This window comes from Terrapene carolina, unplaced genomic scaffold, assembly GCF_002925995.2.
Source record: "Terrapene carolina triunguis isolate 2854851 unplaced genomic scaffold, T_m_triunguis-2.0 Scaffold51, whole genome shotgun sequence".
NCBI lineage: Eukaryota > Metazoa > Chordata > Testudines > Emydidae > Terrapene > Terrapene triunguis.
Window position 1 is genome coordinate 1434195 of NW_020664402.1, and position 14053 is coordinate 1448247.

The window sequence follows — 14053 nt, forward strand, 5'->3', positions numbered from 1 at the left end:
CTGCTTTTCCCTCTGGAGGTCTGGGGAGAGTTGGCCGAGCTGTCGGCCGCTGCCAGGGAGGGCGTGGTGGAGGCACTGGGAAGCCAGCCGGGATTCTGGCCGAGTGAAACACCCTGCTGCCGTTTCTGGGGCACCAGCAGGGTTGCTAGCACAGACTGGACTCGGGTATCTCTGCACACACACACCCAGCCCCACTCTATGGGGCCTCAACAGTGCTGCCCCGGGAGCCCTATGGCCAGGCTAGGAGATATGGGGAAAGCCCTGCCCAGCCTGCATTGGCTCTGAGGGGCAGGACCATGGGGCTCCCCACAGGCCCACTACTACAGAGGGGAATGGGTGGCACAAGCACATGGCAGGGGCTTCTCCACGTCTCCCACGCCAGGAATCGGGCAGGGCCAGAATCAGAGCTCGGGCTGCCCTGCAGCTGTGCAGTGTTTGCCAGCCCCTGGGACGAGCGCCGTGCAATCCCCAGCAGACAGCAAAACCTGGGACCGGTCACGAAATGGGAACACCACTAGCTCTTGGCCAGTCTCTCAAGCCTTCCACCCAAGGATCCGATAGCACTTTGCCAGCATAAGCTACTCCTATGCCACAGCCCTAGAGAGACCATATTCACCCAGCGGTGAATGCAGCCACCTCTGGGGCAGAACACAGCAGCTGGTTTTAATGTGGCCCAGCAACAGGAAGAAGATTGCTGGAGCTAATATGACCAGCAGGGTGGAATTCGGGTAGATGGGCTGGACCATTCCAAGCTGGGATTGGCCAGGACACCGGAGTTCACACCCCAGTTCTCGGTGTGTTAACAATGGGGGGACATCTGTTTCATGGCTCATAATAAACTAGCCTGGCTGGTAACGTTACTGATACGTTGAGGGCTGATCAGGTCTCGGTGAATGTCCGGCACCCCACACACATGCCTCACTTCTGGAAAAGGCACCCCTCCCCCAGGGATCAGCTGTGAGCCCCTCCAAGCCAGCTAGAGGGACTCTCCCCAGCACGGAGCTATGGCCAGCGTGTCCCAACCCCATCACAGCTACCCCGGCGGGCAGGCTCAGGGGACCCACCCCCGTCCCATTGCATCAGTCTGCTGGGAGTACCTGGCCTCCCCCCCATCTCCGGGCCGGCCCCCCCAGCCCGCCTGATGCCACCTCCAGCCTCAGAACGTCATGTTCCGGCTGGGCCATGTGGGTTGCCAAGGCAACCAGTGATTTCAAATGCCATCTCAGGCGAGCCTGTGGGAGCAGCCCAGGAAGGGGGGAGGAAGTGGGATGAGATGGGGGTGGGGTGGGGGGCTGGAGATGGGCACCAAGGGCCTGCTATTGTCGGCTCTGCCTCTTGCATGTGCCGCGGGTCACATTAGTCCAGGGCTGCAGCTAATCCTGTTAGTGCCTGCGAAATAATTGCATTACAAAACAAATGGCCGGTGCTCAGCCCACTGCCGGCTCCCCCGGCCTTGGCATTTGGCCCAGCCCTCATTAAAGGCCTGCCTTGGCCCTCGCCTTGTGTTAGCGGCCAGCCCCCTGCAAAGCCCGGGGGAGACTCTGCCCCCCGGGAGCCAACGTCACTGACGACACAAAGCATTTGGGGGATCAGGCCTGATGGGGTGAGGTTACTGCTGAGCCGAGGCTGCTGGCGGCATTCAGGCAACCCCTCCTCAGGGCAGTCAGGACTCCTGGGTTCGATTCGCAGCTGGACCCTGGCTCACTCGCTGTGAGGCCGTGGCAGGGTCCCCTTCCAGAGCACCAAGCCTAAAGCACAGGCCTAAGCGAGCTAATGCCTCCCCTCCTGGCTCCCTGAGCGCTGTCATGTTTCCCCTGCTGTGCTGAGCAGCTGAGTGGATGCAGGGTGTGACAGGTTGAGGATCAGGTCAGGTATTTTCTTTGACACAACCTTGTTTATGTGCAAAGTCCTGGTTCCCCAAACACGGGGGAGCCAAGCCGCAGGAGGGTCTCGCTTTGCTCACAGCACCAAGACTTTTTTTCTCTCTCTCTCTCTCACACACACACACACACACACACCCCTCTGATCAACCAATAGCTCTTGTACGCCTCCATCCGGCTCGTTCACATTTCTGGGCAGCCAGGCGTTTGCCTGTGTTTTGGGTTTGGAGATCACTCTTGGGCCAAGGAAAGTCCTGACCTGGCCCATGGGACCGAGACGTACAGTTATTTCAGTCATTTGTCCTGACGGAAAGGGGTCTTTTTCTTATATAGGCTCCTATTATCCCCCCCCCCGTCCCGATTTTTTACACTTGCTGTCTGGTCACCTTATCTGTGGTCGTTATTCAGGCTAATGGGTTCTCTGTTGATTGAGACGTGCAGGGGAAGCGGGTGCTGAGGCTGACTCTGGTAGCTCCCAGAGCCCCTTGCAACACGCCAACCATCTTCTAACCATCTGGAAGCCTCTTTGGGACCAGAAAGCAGCCAGCAGCCTGTTTTGAACTGGACAAATCCCACCCAGTACACGGCGCAGGCCCCAGGATCCCCTATTGAGCGGGTTTAAGTGGGGTCTCAGCTTTTTTCTGGCCTTCTGCCCAGAGGATTTCAGCCCTGGTGTTTGCTTTCCCTTTGCTCACAGGGTGCTGTGGGAATGGATCAGACCAGGGGCCCATCAAGCTTGATATCTGGTCTCCGGCACTTGCCCATCCCAGCTGAGTCAGAGAAAGGAGTAGGAAATCTCCACGGAGCCAGGCTTCCCCCCAGTGTCCGGCACCCATAGAGAGGGCTGGAAAAGCTGGTGGAGCAGGGAATGACGTACGGTTAGGGGTCAGGCCTTCCTGGCCTAGTGCAAACCTGTACAGAGGTTCCCTGTGTCTATGATAACAGCCAGATCAATACGTAGCAGTGTGGGGGCAGAGCACGGGGCAGGACAGCCGGAGATGTAGATTCACATCCCATCTCTGCCACAGACCAGATTGGGATTCGGGAGATCTGGGTCTGTTTCTGTCATTGCTGTGCTGGGTGACCTCAGGCAAGTCCTGTCCCTGCTCTGTGCCTCAGTTTCCTCATCTATAGAGGGGGACTAATGACAATGATCCACCTTTGCTCCCTAGGAGGGAGATGGCAGCTACTGGGCTATGTATACACAATGAATAGTCCAAAATTAGGATTTGTTTTGCTGTGGAAATCCCCAGCAGCACCTGAAAAGTGTGTCAGCCCGCTCCACCCCCCGCCCCCCCCCCCGCAAGGCTAGCATTCCCGGAGTGTGTGGTGCTGGCGTCATGATGGCCCTAGCAAGTCCCAGCACTTGAGGGGTAGGGGGCGAGGTATTGTGCAATCCATCCTGCCCCAGTGTGGAATGCAGGTGTCCAGGAGCCAAGGCGCACGGCTCAGCTGGTATTGATAGAGCTGGGTGGGGGCGAAGCGGGGGTGCAGCCTCACCTGGCAGCCCAATCCAGAGTGTTCCTGCCTGCCGGGGAATGGGTGTGGGACAGCCCATAATATTGGTTATCTGAGCCCCAGAGCCCAGGGCTTATCGGGGCTGGTCATTACGAGAGGGGCATGGGCAGAACTCTGGAGCCAACCCCAGTGGGAGCTAGTGAACGTCTCTGCCCCACGATGAGCTGGGCCAGAACCCTGCCCCCACCCCTGGCAAGGCTGCGGTGCAGCTCAAGCATTCTCACTGGCTAGAGCAGCAATGGCCAGTGCCCCTGCTCGTGCTCCAGGGTCATGGGAGTGAGCCTGGCAGAGTCTGACCCAGGAGCAGCCCTCCCAGGGGTAAACAGCCTGGGGCAGGGAGCCCTGGGGGGTGGGTTAACCCCTGCCATGCTGGGCTGGGCTGGGCTGCTGGGCATTTATTGGGACCCAGGGGGCAGGAGCCCAGCGCATCGGCTGATCCCCGTGCTCTCCCTCTCTCTGTCCCATCTGGTAGCCCCTGTTGCCCTGGTCTCTGTGGCAGTTAGTTTAGGCTCCAAATTTGGGCTGGTAACCAAAGGGGCTTTCCCAGCCATGCAATCCTCCGCACCCTGGCCTGAGCTTTCCCACTGGGCTGGGCAAGCCCCACCCCAGGCCCACCCCTGCACTGCCCCCTGGGGCAGGACTGAAGAGTGAAACTGACCAGGGGGGACACAGTGTGAAACTGACCAGCCTCTGTGAAATGCTCCTTCTGCCTCTGCTCTCCCTGAAACTGGTGCAAATTGGGGGGGGGAGGGGCAGTGGAGTTTCACAGGTGCAAAGTGGGGAGAAAAGAGAATCGGGGCACAGTGTCCTGGCTCCCATGAGAGTGGCCCTGCAGCTGAGCTCTGCCCCAAGCTCCGGGGCTCATCTCCTGTCAACTCCTGCTCTCTCCCACCCCAGCTCGCTGCTGCTTAGAAGGCAGGAGCCCTAATGTGGCAGACATCATCCTCCCCCCATCCCTGGAGCTCCTCTGCCTGTTTCCCTGCTGCCCTGCACCTTGTGCAGCCGTCAGCATCAATCCACACCTGCCCCCTTGCCCTGTCCCGCTCGCCCCCTTCCCTTCCATGGCCCTGCTCCCTTCCCTTCCTTCCCATTTAGCTGATCTCCTCCTAGCTAACCCCCCACCCCCTCACATCCTGTTTGCTGCCATCCCTTGTTCCCGCTGCCGGTGCCCTACCCCAGCCTCCCCCGCCCCCCCTGCAGCTGTCTGGTTGGTTTAGAGTCAGCTCTCGGGGCCGGAACTGTGGGCACCGCTCTGGGGTCGTGCAGTGCCTGGCACAAGGGGGCCCTGTGATTGGCTGGCCCCAGACTCTGCTGTTGTGGGTAAGAATGATACGTAGGTTTAAAACACCAGCAGATCAGGACAGGATTGCATGTTTGGGTGCAGGATGGAGGATCAGGCTGAGAAGGTGCCTGGGGAGCGGGTGTGGGGCTGGGAACATCACTGCTCTCAGATCCTGGCCTTCTCACCCCAAACTCCAGGAGCAATTTTAACTGGAGCCAGCGATGGTAAAGGGGCCTCATTCTGATCTCGCTCAAGCCGGAGTCAATCCAGAGTTACTCTCCTGAAGCAGGGCAAGTGAAGGAGGATCAGGCCCAGTGGGAGCTGGGATACCTCCCAGATGCATTTCAGCTCCCTGCCCCACTAAGGTCTCTGAGAGCAGGTGCAGCCGGCTCTGTCCCTGGGAAGCTGCCCTCGCTATGTGATATCTCAGCTGCCCAGAGCAGACGCCTGCCAGGGAGAGAAGGCGGGACACACCCCCTGCCATGCAGCTCCTGATAGGGAGGGAAGGCCAGCGTCTGTCTGCACCCTGGCTGGATATGGGAGTGAATGTGCGTCAGGGGCTGTGTGCGGCAGGGGGATCCCTCTGACGGTGCTCGGGACCTGCTGCCAAACAGAGGCTGTGACCTTTCTGGGGAAGGTCCTGGTGAGCTGATACTCACCCTCTCTGATCCCTCGTCTCCCCATGCCTGGGGCGGTGGGGGGGGGCAGGGCTGTGGCGGGAGAGTGGAACAGTCTGTCGCCCTAGGGCTCTGGCCCATGTTTCCTGGCTGGGTGGTTTCAGGTCTTTGTGCATCAGTGAGAAGGATCAGAGCAAGGCCCAGGCACCAGGACACACCAGGGATCGGCCAGGCCCAGGCACCAGGTCACATGAGGGACTGGCCAAGGCCCAGGCACCAGGACGCACCAGGGATCGGCCAGGCCCAGGCACCAAAGAAGACACACCTGAGCCCCTAGGACTCAAGTGGGAGGCATGTGGTACATGGACCTTGTAACTCTCACCCAGGCTGCTTAGCTCGGCTGTAACAGAGAATCTGTCGAGGGCTAGTGACCAATTCGTGGACATCTGTGGTGGGAGCCCACATCCTTCCTCCACACATGGCCATGGGGCACCTGGCAGCAGCAGGAAAAGAATCTAGAACCCCCTTGCTTCCACGAGAAGGAAGGAGAATCACTACCAGCTCTCTGCAGTATGGGGCCTAGGACACACGTTGCCGCACATGACATTTGCTGCGTCACAGCAAAGCGCTGGCTGTTTGGGGGGACAGACGCTGACTGCTGATTGGCCGGAGGGAGGCGGTCACACGTTAAGTGGAGGCTCTGTGTGTCATATGGCAACAGGTGTGAGGGGCCTGGCCCAGCCCCACCACCTTCCTTTCCAGTCGGCTCAGCGGAATGCAAGCTGGGAGGCCTTGCCTTGCAAGGCTGCTGAAAAGGGGCTATTCTAGGCCGGCAGCCATGCCCTGCACCTGACCCCGGCAGCTGTGGCGTGTGGGAAAGATCCTTCCTAGTCAGTCCTGGGAGAAGGGGCTAAAAATAGGATGACTGTGGGAGCCAGAGTTCCGGAGCCAGTGGGATGCAGGGCCCTGGAGCTGTGGCCGGAGCTCAGGCACCAGATCCTCAGCTGGAGCCAATCAGTTCCGTCGAACCGGATCTGCCACAGCGGCTCAGAAATCCACCCGGCCGGCCCAGCAAGCCCAGGGCCTGGGGCCTGACCCTGCTTCTTGTTTCCTATGGGCCCTGGGGCCGAGAACAATCACAGCACAGGGCCCCCGGCCACACCCCCGACCCACCCCCTATGGCCCTGGGGGGGCAGGGAATAGCCCCAGCGCAGGGCACCCCAGCCACACCCCCGACCCACCCCGTATGGGACCAGGGTCCGAAAACAATCACAGTGCAGGGCCCCCGGCTACGCCCCTGGTCCACACTGGGAACAGGGCCCTTCCTCCAGCTCTGCACCGGCCAGGGAGGCTCCCGCCCAGAGGCTGCTCCCCCCCGGCTCGCTGCAGGCAGGCGCTGGGCACTCGCCTCACAGTTTGCTGCTCCGTGTGCCGGGCGAGGGACCAGCCCAGCCGGGAGCTGATGCAACCTACCCCTGCGATTGGCCTGTTTGGTTCCTGCCTGGCATGGCTCCCAGCCCCGCTCTGTTTGCATTTCCAGGAGCACCTGGGGCAGTGCCAGGCCGTGGGCCCTGCTCCCAGCCTCCCCCAGCACAGGAAAGCGGCTGGGAGGGCTAGTGGTTAGAGCAGGGAACTGGGGCAGCCGGACGCTGGGATTCGGCTCCTACTTCTGCCGCTGTCACCCCGCACCTCAGTTTCCCCATCTGCGATAGGAGGCCACTGACACCCCCCGTGTGAGGAGCTTGGTGCTGGGAGGGACGAGGGGCTGCGGGGGGAGCCGGGCCTGCTAGCGGGCGCAGGACTCGCCGCACTCGGGCACCTTGGCCTCTGGGATGGCAACGGTCCGGGAAAGCCACAGCTGAGCTGTGGGGGGAGGGGAACGGGGGCTCTGGTCTGAGGGACCCTCCCCCCCAGGCTTATCCAGTGTTACGCTCCTGCGGGAAGCTGGCGAGGGATGGACAGCCCCAGGCACAGAGCAGGGGCAGCGCCAAGGCCAGCTCCCCACACTGCCCTCTGCCAATGTGCCCCAGCCCAGCCCTGCTCTGCTGCTGCAGCTGGCAACAGGGGGCCAGTTAGTGCCTACGGGCTGGAGCTGAGAACGGCCAAACTCCCCTCCCCCCGCACGGTGGCCAGGGCTCCTCCATGCCATCATTCATGGCGGTTCCTCTCATCCCCCGCACTGGGCAGCAGTAAGGAGCCCCCAGAATCCTCTGCTCCTGCTCTGGCACTACCTGAGTTATATCCCAGAATCCTCTGCTGCCTGCCCTGGCACTACCTGGGTTATATCCCAGAATCCTCTACTCCCTGCCCTGACTGTGACGGGTTCAGTCACAAAGACCCCCTTGGGACTGTCACCTGACGTGCTGAATTTGGGTATGTCTACACTACAGGATTAATCCGAATTTAGATAATTCGAATTTGGGAAACAGGTTGTATAAATTCGATTGTGCGCGGCCACACTAAGCACCTTAATTCGGTTTTAAACCACATTAATTCGGTGGTGTGCGGCCACACTACCCCATTAACTTAAATACAGTAATTCGGTGGTGTGCGTCCACACTAACCCTAATTCGAATTAACAAAATCGATTTAGGCTCTACTCCGTTCGTCGAGGTGGAGTACAGAAATCGATTTAAAGGGCCCTTTAATTCGAATTAACTGGCTCTGTAGTGTGGACGGGTGAAGGGTTAATTCGGATTAAGGCAGCTAAATCCGAATTAAAGTCCTAGTGTAGACCAGGCCTTTAACTCTGAGCCCATTTTCCCTGCCAGCTTGGGATTCCAGAACCCTGTCTTGTTGAGCCAGACACGCTAGCCTGCTACAACACAGACCCGGGGTCTGAACCACGCCCCCAAAGCTGAAGACTTAAGTGAAAACGGCTCAGCAAGTCACCTGTCTCCAGCTTCCAGACACCCAGCTCCCAATGGGATCTAAATCTGTTTTACTCTGTATAAAGCTTATACAGGGTAAACTCATAAATTGTCTGCCCTCTATAACACTGATAGAGAGCTATGCACAGTTGTTTGCTCCCCCACATATTAATCACTTACCCTGGGTTAATTAATAAACAAAAGTGATTTTATTAAGTATTAAAAGTAGGATTTAAGTGGTTCCAAATAATAACAGACAGAACAAAGTAAGTTACCAAGCAAAATAAAACAAAACAGGCAAGTCTAAGCCTAATACATTAAGAGCCTGATTACAAATAAAATCTCACCCTCAGAGATGTTCCAATAAGCTTCTTTCACAAACCTGACTCCTTCCTAGTCTGGGCCCAATCCTTTCCCCTGGTACAGTCCTTGTTAGTTCCAGCCCAGGTGGTAACTAAGGGATTTTTCTCATGACTGGCCCTCAGGTATGCAGTGGAGGCTTGCAGGTAAACAGAGCCATTTTCAGTCAATCGTCCTAGTTAATGGGAGCCATCAAGGTTTCAAACCACCATTAATGGCCCACACTTGCAATAGGACCAGAGAGTTATATTCCATATTTCTAGTTTCAGATACAAGAATTATACATTCATACAAATAGGATGACCACACTCAGTAGATTATAAGCTTTGTAATGATATCTTACAAAAGACCTTTTGCATGAAGCATATTCCAGTTACATTATATTCACACTCAGCATTTTTCCATAAAACATATGGAGTACAATGTCACGCCTGCCCTGGCACTGCCCAGGTTATATCCCAGAATCCTCTCTGTGCCGCGCTCCCGGCCCCAGCAGTGGGTGATAGATCTCACTCCCAGCCTCCAGCCCCTCCATGGCTGTGGCCAGAGGTGAAAGTAAGCCAGTCCGGTCCGGTGTACCAGCAAGAGCCAGTACGCCGTGCCAGACCGGACTGGCTTCCCCAGGCTGGCGATTTAAAGGGCCCGGGGCTCCCTGCAGCGGCCAGAGCCCTGGGCCCTTTAAATTACCTCCCGAGCCCCGCTGCCAGAGTCCCGGGGTAGCAGCGGCAGGGCTCTGGGGGTGATTTAAAGGGCCCAGGTATTTAAAGGCCCCGCCTCTTCCGGCTGAGGCCACGCCCCCTGCTCAGTAAGCCCTTTAAGTTACTTTCACCCCTGGCTGTGGCCTTGTCCCCGGCCTGGCCACCCAGCAGGTCTCACTTTGGCCCCTTGCGCCAGCTCCCAGGGAGGCTCCCTGGGGCAGGGCAGGGCAGAGATATGGCACTAATGCCTGGGTCCCCCCCGAGCTTGACAGTGGCCCTAGGTTTCGTGGGGAACACTGCCCTGGTGTGAGCGCAGTCTGGGCACAGTCTTTGGCTGGCAGCTGGACAGTCCCCGTGAATGGAGTAGGGGGGACAGAGAGCTGGGGGACAGCTAAAGTGCGGGGTGCATGTGAACAATCGTACTGCATGTGAACAACGGCTGCGTGTGCACACGTGTGAACAGTCCGTGTGTGTGTGTGAGAGAGAGAGAACAGTCGCAGGAGGGCATGAACAGTGTTGCTGTGGGGGTGAACAGTCGCAGGGGTGCATGGACAGTGTTGCTGTGGGAGTGTGACCAGTCGCAGGGGTGCATGGACAGTGTTGCTGTGGGAGTGTGACCAGTCGCAGGGGTGCATGGACAGTGTCGCTGTGGGGGTGTGAACAGTCGCAGGGTAGGTGTGTTCAGTGCTCATCCTACCCTATTGGCCTGGGCGCGTCCTGGAGGGGAAAGGCCCTGGCACGGTTTGTCTCCGCCAACGCTCAGCCCCGGCCAGGCTCCGGCTGGCCCCCATGGCATGTGCTTGGCTCGGCTGCAGCCCCCAGTCAGGGGCCTGGCGGGTTTCCCTGCTCCCCACCCGTGGGGGGATGGGCTGCTCAGGCCATAGGGCCCGCCCCTGCCTGCCCCCTTCGAGCCAAGTGATTTCAACGTGCTGCACAGCCAGCCGGGGAGGGGGGCATGCGCCAGTGCCCCCACATGCAGCCACCTCTGGGGAGGGTGTACGAACCGACTCCACTCCACCGACATGCAGCCAGTAGGGGGCGTTTTCCCCACACCGTCTGCACTGCCCCCAGTGTGGTGCTAGGGGGCAGGTGCTGCCAGGGGCCAGAGGCTGACGCAGGGGGCGGGGGGTGCAGAGAGGACCTGGGGGCGCTGCTGTTCCCCGGTCATTGCAGGGTCCCCGCCTCAGCCCAAGGTGAGAGCAAGGCCCCCAAGGCAGCGGGTCCCCCAGGCTCCCCCAGAGCTGGTTGGGGCCTGCCAGGGGGCCCTGCCCCACTGCATCTCCCTGCCCCAGGCTCTAGGGGCCTTGCCCAGCAGCGAGAAGCCTGGCGGGCATCATGCAAGCTGGGGGGGGACAGGACCTCCGCTAACGCCCCCAGGCAAGATGAGGGGGCAGGGAATGGGCTCTGGGGCAGGGGGAGATGCTGGATCCAGAGGCAGGGCCCGGGGGCTCTCTGTGGCCAGGGGAAGGAGCTGGGGCCAGGGACACCCAGCTGCTGGACGCCGAGGGCCCCTGGTGGTTTGTGTGGGCATTGCATGGGGCTGCCCCACTCCGGCCCCCTTGGGGTCCCAGCCCCCAGCCCCTCTCCTGCCGGCCGCAAGCCCAGGAATGGGGGGGGAAAGGGGGCGCGCGCTGGCCATGAGCCCAGGAATGGGGGGGGCGGGTGCATTGTCTGCAGAGAAGGGGCTGCTGCACATCCCCCCCCCCCCTGTAGCTCATCACGGACTCTAGTAACTGGGGCCCCGATGGGTCAGTGAGCGAGGGGGGGGAGGGGCTCCCTCTGGCCAGCCCTGACTGCCCCCTACTGAGCCCTTCACTCCGCTCCCTGCAGGTCTCCCTTCCACAACCTGCCTGGGCCCAGCTCTCCTGGGCTTTCTGACCTCACCTGCCCCCTCCCCAGGAGCCACAGGGCTGGGCCAAGGGTCTTCTGTCAGTGCCCACGGCCCAGCTCCCTGGCGCTCAGCCCCACTGGAGCATCCGGCCATAGCCCCATCTGCAACCCACTGGGCACCGGGTGGCAGAGCAGGCTGGGGGGTCTCAGGCCGGCAGGGGCCGACAGTCAGGCCTGTGTCCTTCAATCCCGGGGCTAAGGCCTGGAGGTCCAAAGGGGGCCCATGGTGCTGGGCACGACCTGGACCCCTGGAGAATGAGCTCAGGGCCCTGTTGTGCTGGGCGCTGCGCAGCCACAGACCACGACTCAGGCTTGGAGCTGCCTGTGGGCGCGGCTAACTAGACAATGCTGGAAAGGGAAACTGAGGCACCGAGCGGGGAAGTGGCAGGAATCGAACCCAGCAGCCTCCTGGGTCCCAGCCCAGCACCTGATGCAGCTAGTCTCCGCCTCCCCCACACTTGTCTGGATTAGCTGCTGGGGCGAGGCCAAGGCCAGGGAGTCCCAGGCACAGAGCGGAAAGCTCTGGAAAGGTCCCAGCCCATGACCCGGGGGGGCCGATGGCAGCAAACAGGCTCCAGGAGGCGGCCCCAGGCGCGTCCCCCCGGTTACTGACACGGGCGAGCCCTGCGGGCTTGGAGATCCCACCGTGAGCAAACGGCCAAGCGAGACCCAGAGCAACCCAAAGGCTCCGAACGCCCCACCCCAGCAGGGGCCCCCCCAGAGGGGAAAGCAGGAGTTGCCACAGCGGGAAGGGGGGAGCTCCCAGCCCCCCAAGCCCTGTCCCCTGCGGGGGCTGCATGGCCCAGCACGGGGTACTCCTGCAGCGCTGGCGCCCCCTGCTGTCCGCCCCAGAGCGGCCAGTGCAGAGAACCTCAAGTCCCACACGGCAGAGCTGGGGGGTGGCCGCAGCCGGGCCCCCAGCCTGTCCCCAGCCCTCAGGGCTTGACGGGGAAGAGCAGGCAGGTGTGCGCCCTGGAGGCGGAGCTGCCCTCGATCAGCACCAGGGGGTGCTCGCGGTAGTGCTGGATGATGCCGGCCACGCTGTCGAACCGCTGGGGGAGAAAAGGGGAGATGGCAGCAGAGAGCGGCTGAGGGCAGCGGGACCAGCCCAACCCTCCCCGGGGCATCGTTCCCAGGGCTGGGTGTGCCCTGCTGAGTCCCACTCACTCCCAGCTGTCCATGAAGCGCCCTGGCCTGGCCCCCCAGGCTGAGCGAGCAGCAGGGGCAACCAGCAGCTTTCCCAGGGGTCCCCCCATTCCCAGGGCTCCCAGGGGAGATGCCCCCCCGGGGCCCCTCCCTCCCCCCCCCCCCCCGCCCTCCCGGGCACCCACCTCCTCGCGGCTCTTCCCGTCCTTGCCCAGCGCGTACTGGCGGCTGCTCTCCACGTAGCGGATGGGGATGTTGTAGACGTGGCCCTTGTACAGCACGGCCAAGGTGAATGGCTGGTTCCAGCCCTGCCCCGAGCTCTGTCGCACCATGAATGCGCTGTCCTGGGGCAGAGGGGGGCTGCTCAGCACTGGGGGGGACCCGGCCTGGCATGGGAGAGACTGCCAGGCCTGCCCAGGCCCCACCTGCCACAGACCTGGGGCAGCTCCTGGGTGCAGAAGGAACCACGACAGGGTCCCTACAGCCCCAGGGACGGGCTCTGGGCCCAGCCTTTCCCCTCTGTCCCCCCACCCCGACCCCACGGGACAGCTGGGGACTGACCCGCTCACAGTAACAGAGTCAGCAGCAGAGCTGGGAGAGAACCCAGGAGTCCTGGCTCCCAGCCCCCCCCAACCACTCGACCCCACTCCCCTCCGTGAGCTGGGAGAGAACCCAGGAGTCCTGGCTCCCAGTGCCAGGCCCTGCTCTCGCCCTCGCCTGGCAGGTGCAGCCGGTACCTTATTGACCCCCTGCAGGACGCTCTCCGCCAGGTGCCGGTCGCAGCTCCCCGCGTACCAGGCCTGGTCCTGCATGCCAGGATCCTGGGGAGCAGAGGGGAGACGTGAGAGCAGCTGGGGGGGGGGGCAGAATCCCTCCCCCCCATCGAAGGGGTCTGGCCTGGTATCCTCCCCCATGGCAACACTGGGCACTCTCAAGGTGAATCTTCCCAGAATGCACCTGGCTGCCTGTGTGGTGGGGTGGGGCTGGGGGGTGAAGCAGGGACCACCATGGTGAGGGTGGGGAAGGGAGAGTTCTCACACCTCTGCTCTGCCCCCCCCCTTATATCTGCCCCCCTGGGACGAGCCCCTCCCAGAGGCTGTGCTGGCTACTCTGGAAGGAAGGTGCCACCCCTGCTGCCCCCCAGGCACAGCGAGCCCACGGGCAGGGCAGGCACTTACCTCCACCGGGGAGCCACTGCCCCTGGGCCAGGCTGGGGCTTTGCTCGAGGCTGAAAGAGGCAGGACACCAAGGGGTTAAGAGGAGACAAGGCAGACGTCCAGCCGGGCCATGGGCCAGATGGGAGCTCCCTCGGCTGGCAGCAGTAGCAGGTCCTTTATCCCCCACAGGCCCAGCCCCGGGAGGGCACCATAGTCACCGACACTCAGGCAGGACGTAGGGAGATCACAGGCCTGACCCGCACCAGCTCCCAGCCTCACCCTCACTCCCTGACCCTCCACCAGCTCCCGGGGCCTGGCAGGGGTCTTTCCCGTTCAGTCCCTCAGCTCACTCGCACCTTCCCCAGCACCGAGGGACCCCGAACAGGCCACACCCAGATGGGGAGAGACCACAGGTGCCTCTGCCCAGGGCCGTGATAACAGGGGCTGCGGGTCGGGAGTGAGGGGCACCAGCAGAGCTGGGAGTGGGAGGGAGTCCAGGGCCGGGATAACAGGGGCTGCGGGTCGGGAGTGAGGGGCATCAGCAGAGTTTTGTGGGGCACTCACCTTCGGGGGAGGAATCAGCCAGGCTCTGCAAAGAGAGAGCAGAAGGCACCTTCAGTGCAGTGGGGGAGGGG

General features: G+C 61.6%; 1 protein-coding gene across 1 annotated transcript in view; it reads right to left on the reverse strand.

The window, feature by feature from the left end:
• Positions 1-11684: 11684 nt before the first annotated feature.
• Positions 11685-14053, reverse strand: part of LOC112125004 (SH2 domain-containing protein 6) — a 4057-nt gene continuing 1688 nt past the window's right edge. Inside the window, exons 3-7 of the mRNA XM_026657068.1 lie at positions 13983-14007; positions 13440-13489; positions 12999-13082; positions 12447-12605; positions 11685-12167 (exon numbers count right to left, since the gene is read on the reverse strand). Coding sequence (XP_026512853.1) covers positions 12051-12167; positions 12447-12605; positions 12999-13082; positions 13440-13489; positions 13983-14007 — 435 coding nt within the window. The 3' untranslated portion in view covers positions 11685-12050. The remainder of the gene's footprint in view (positions 12168-12446; positions 12606-12998; positions 13083-13439; positions 13490-13982; positions 14008-14053) is intronic.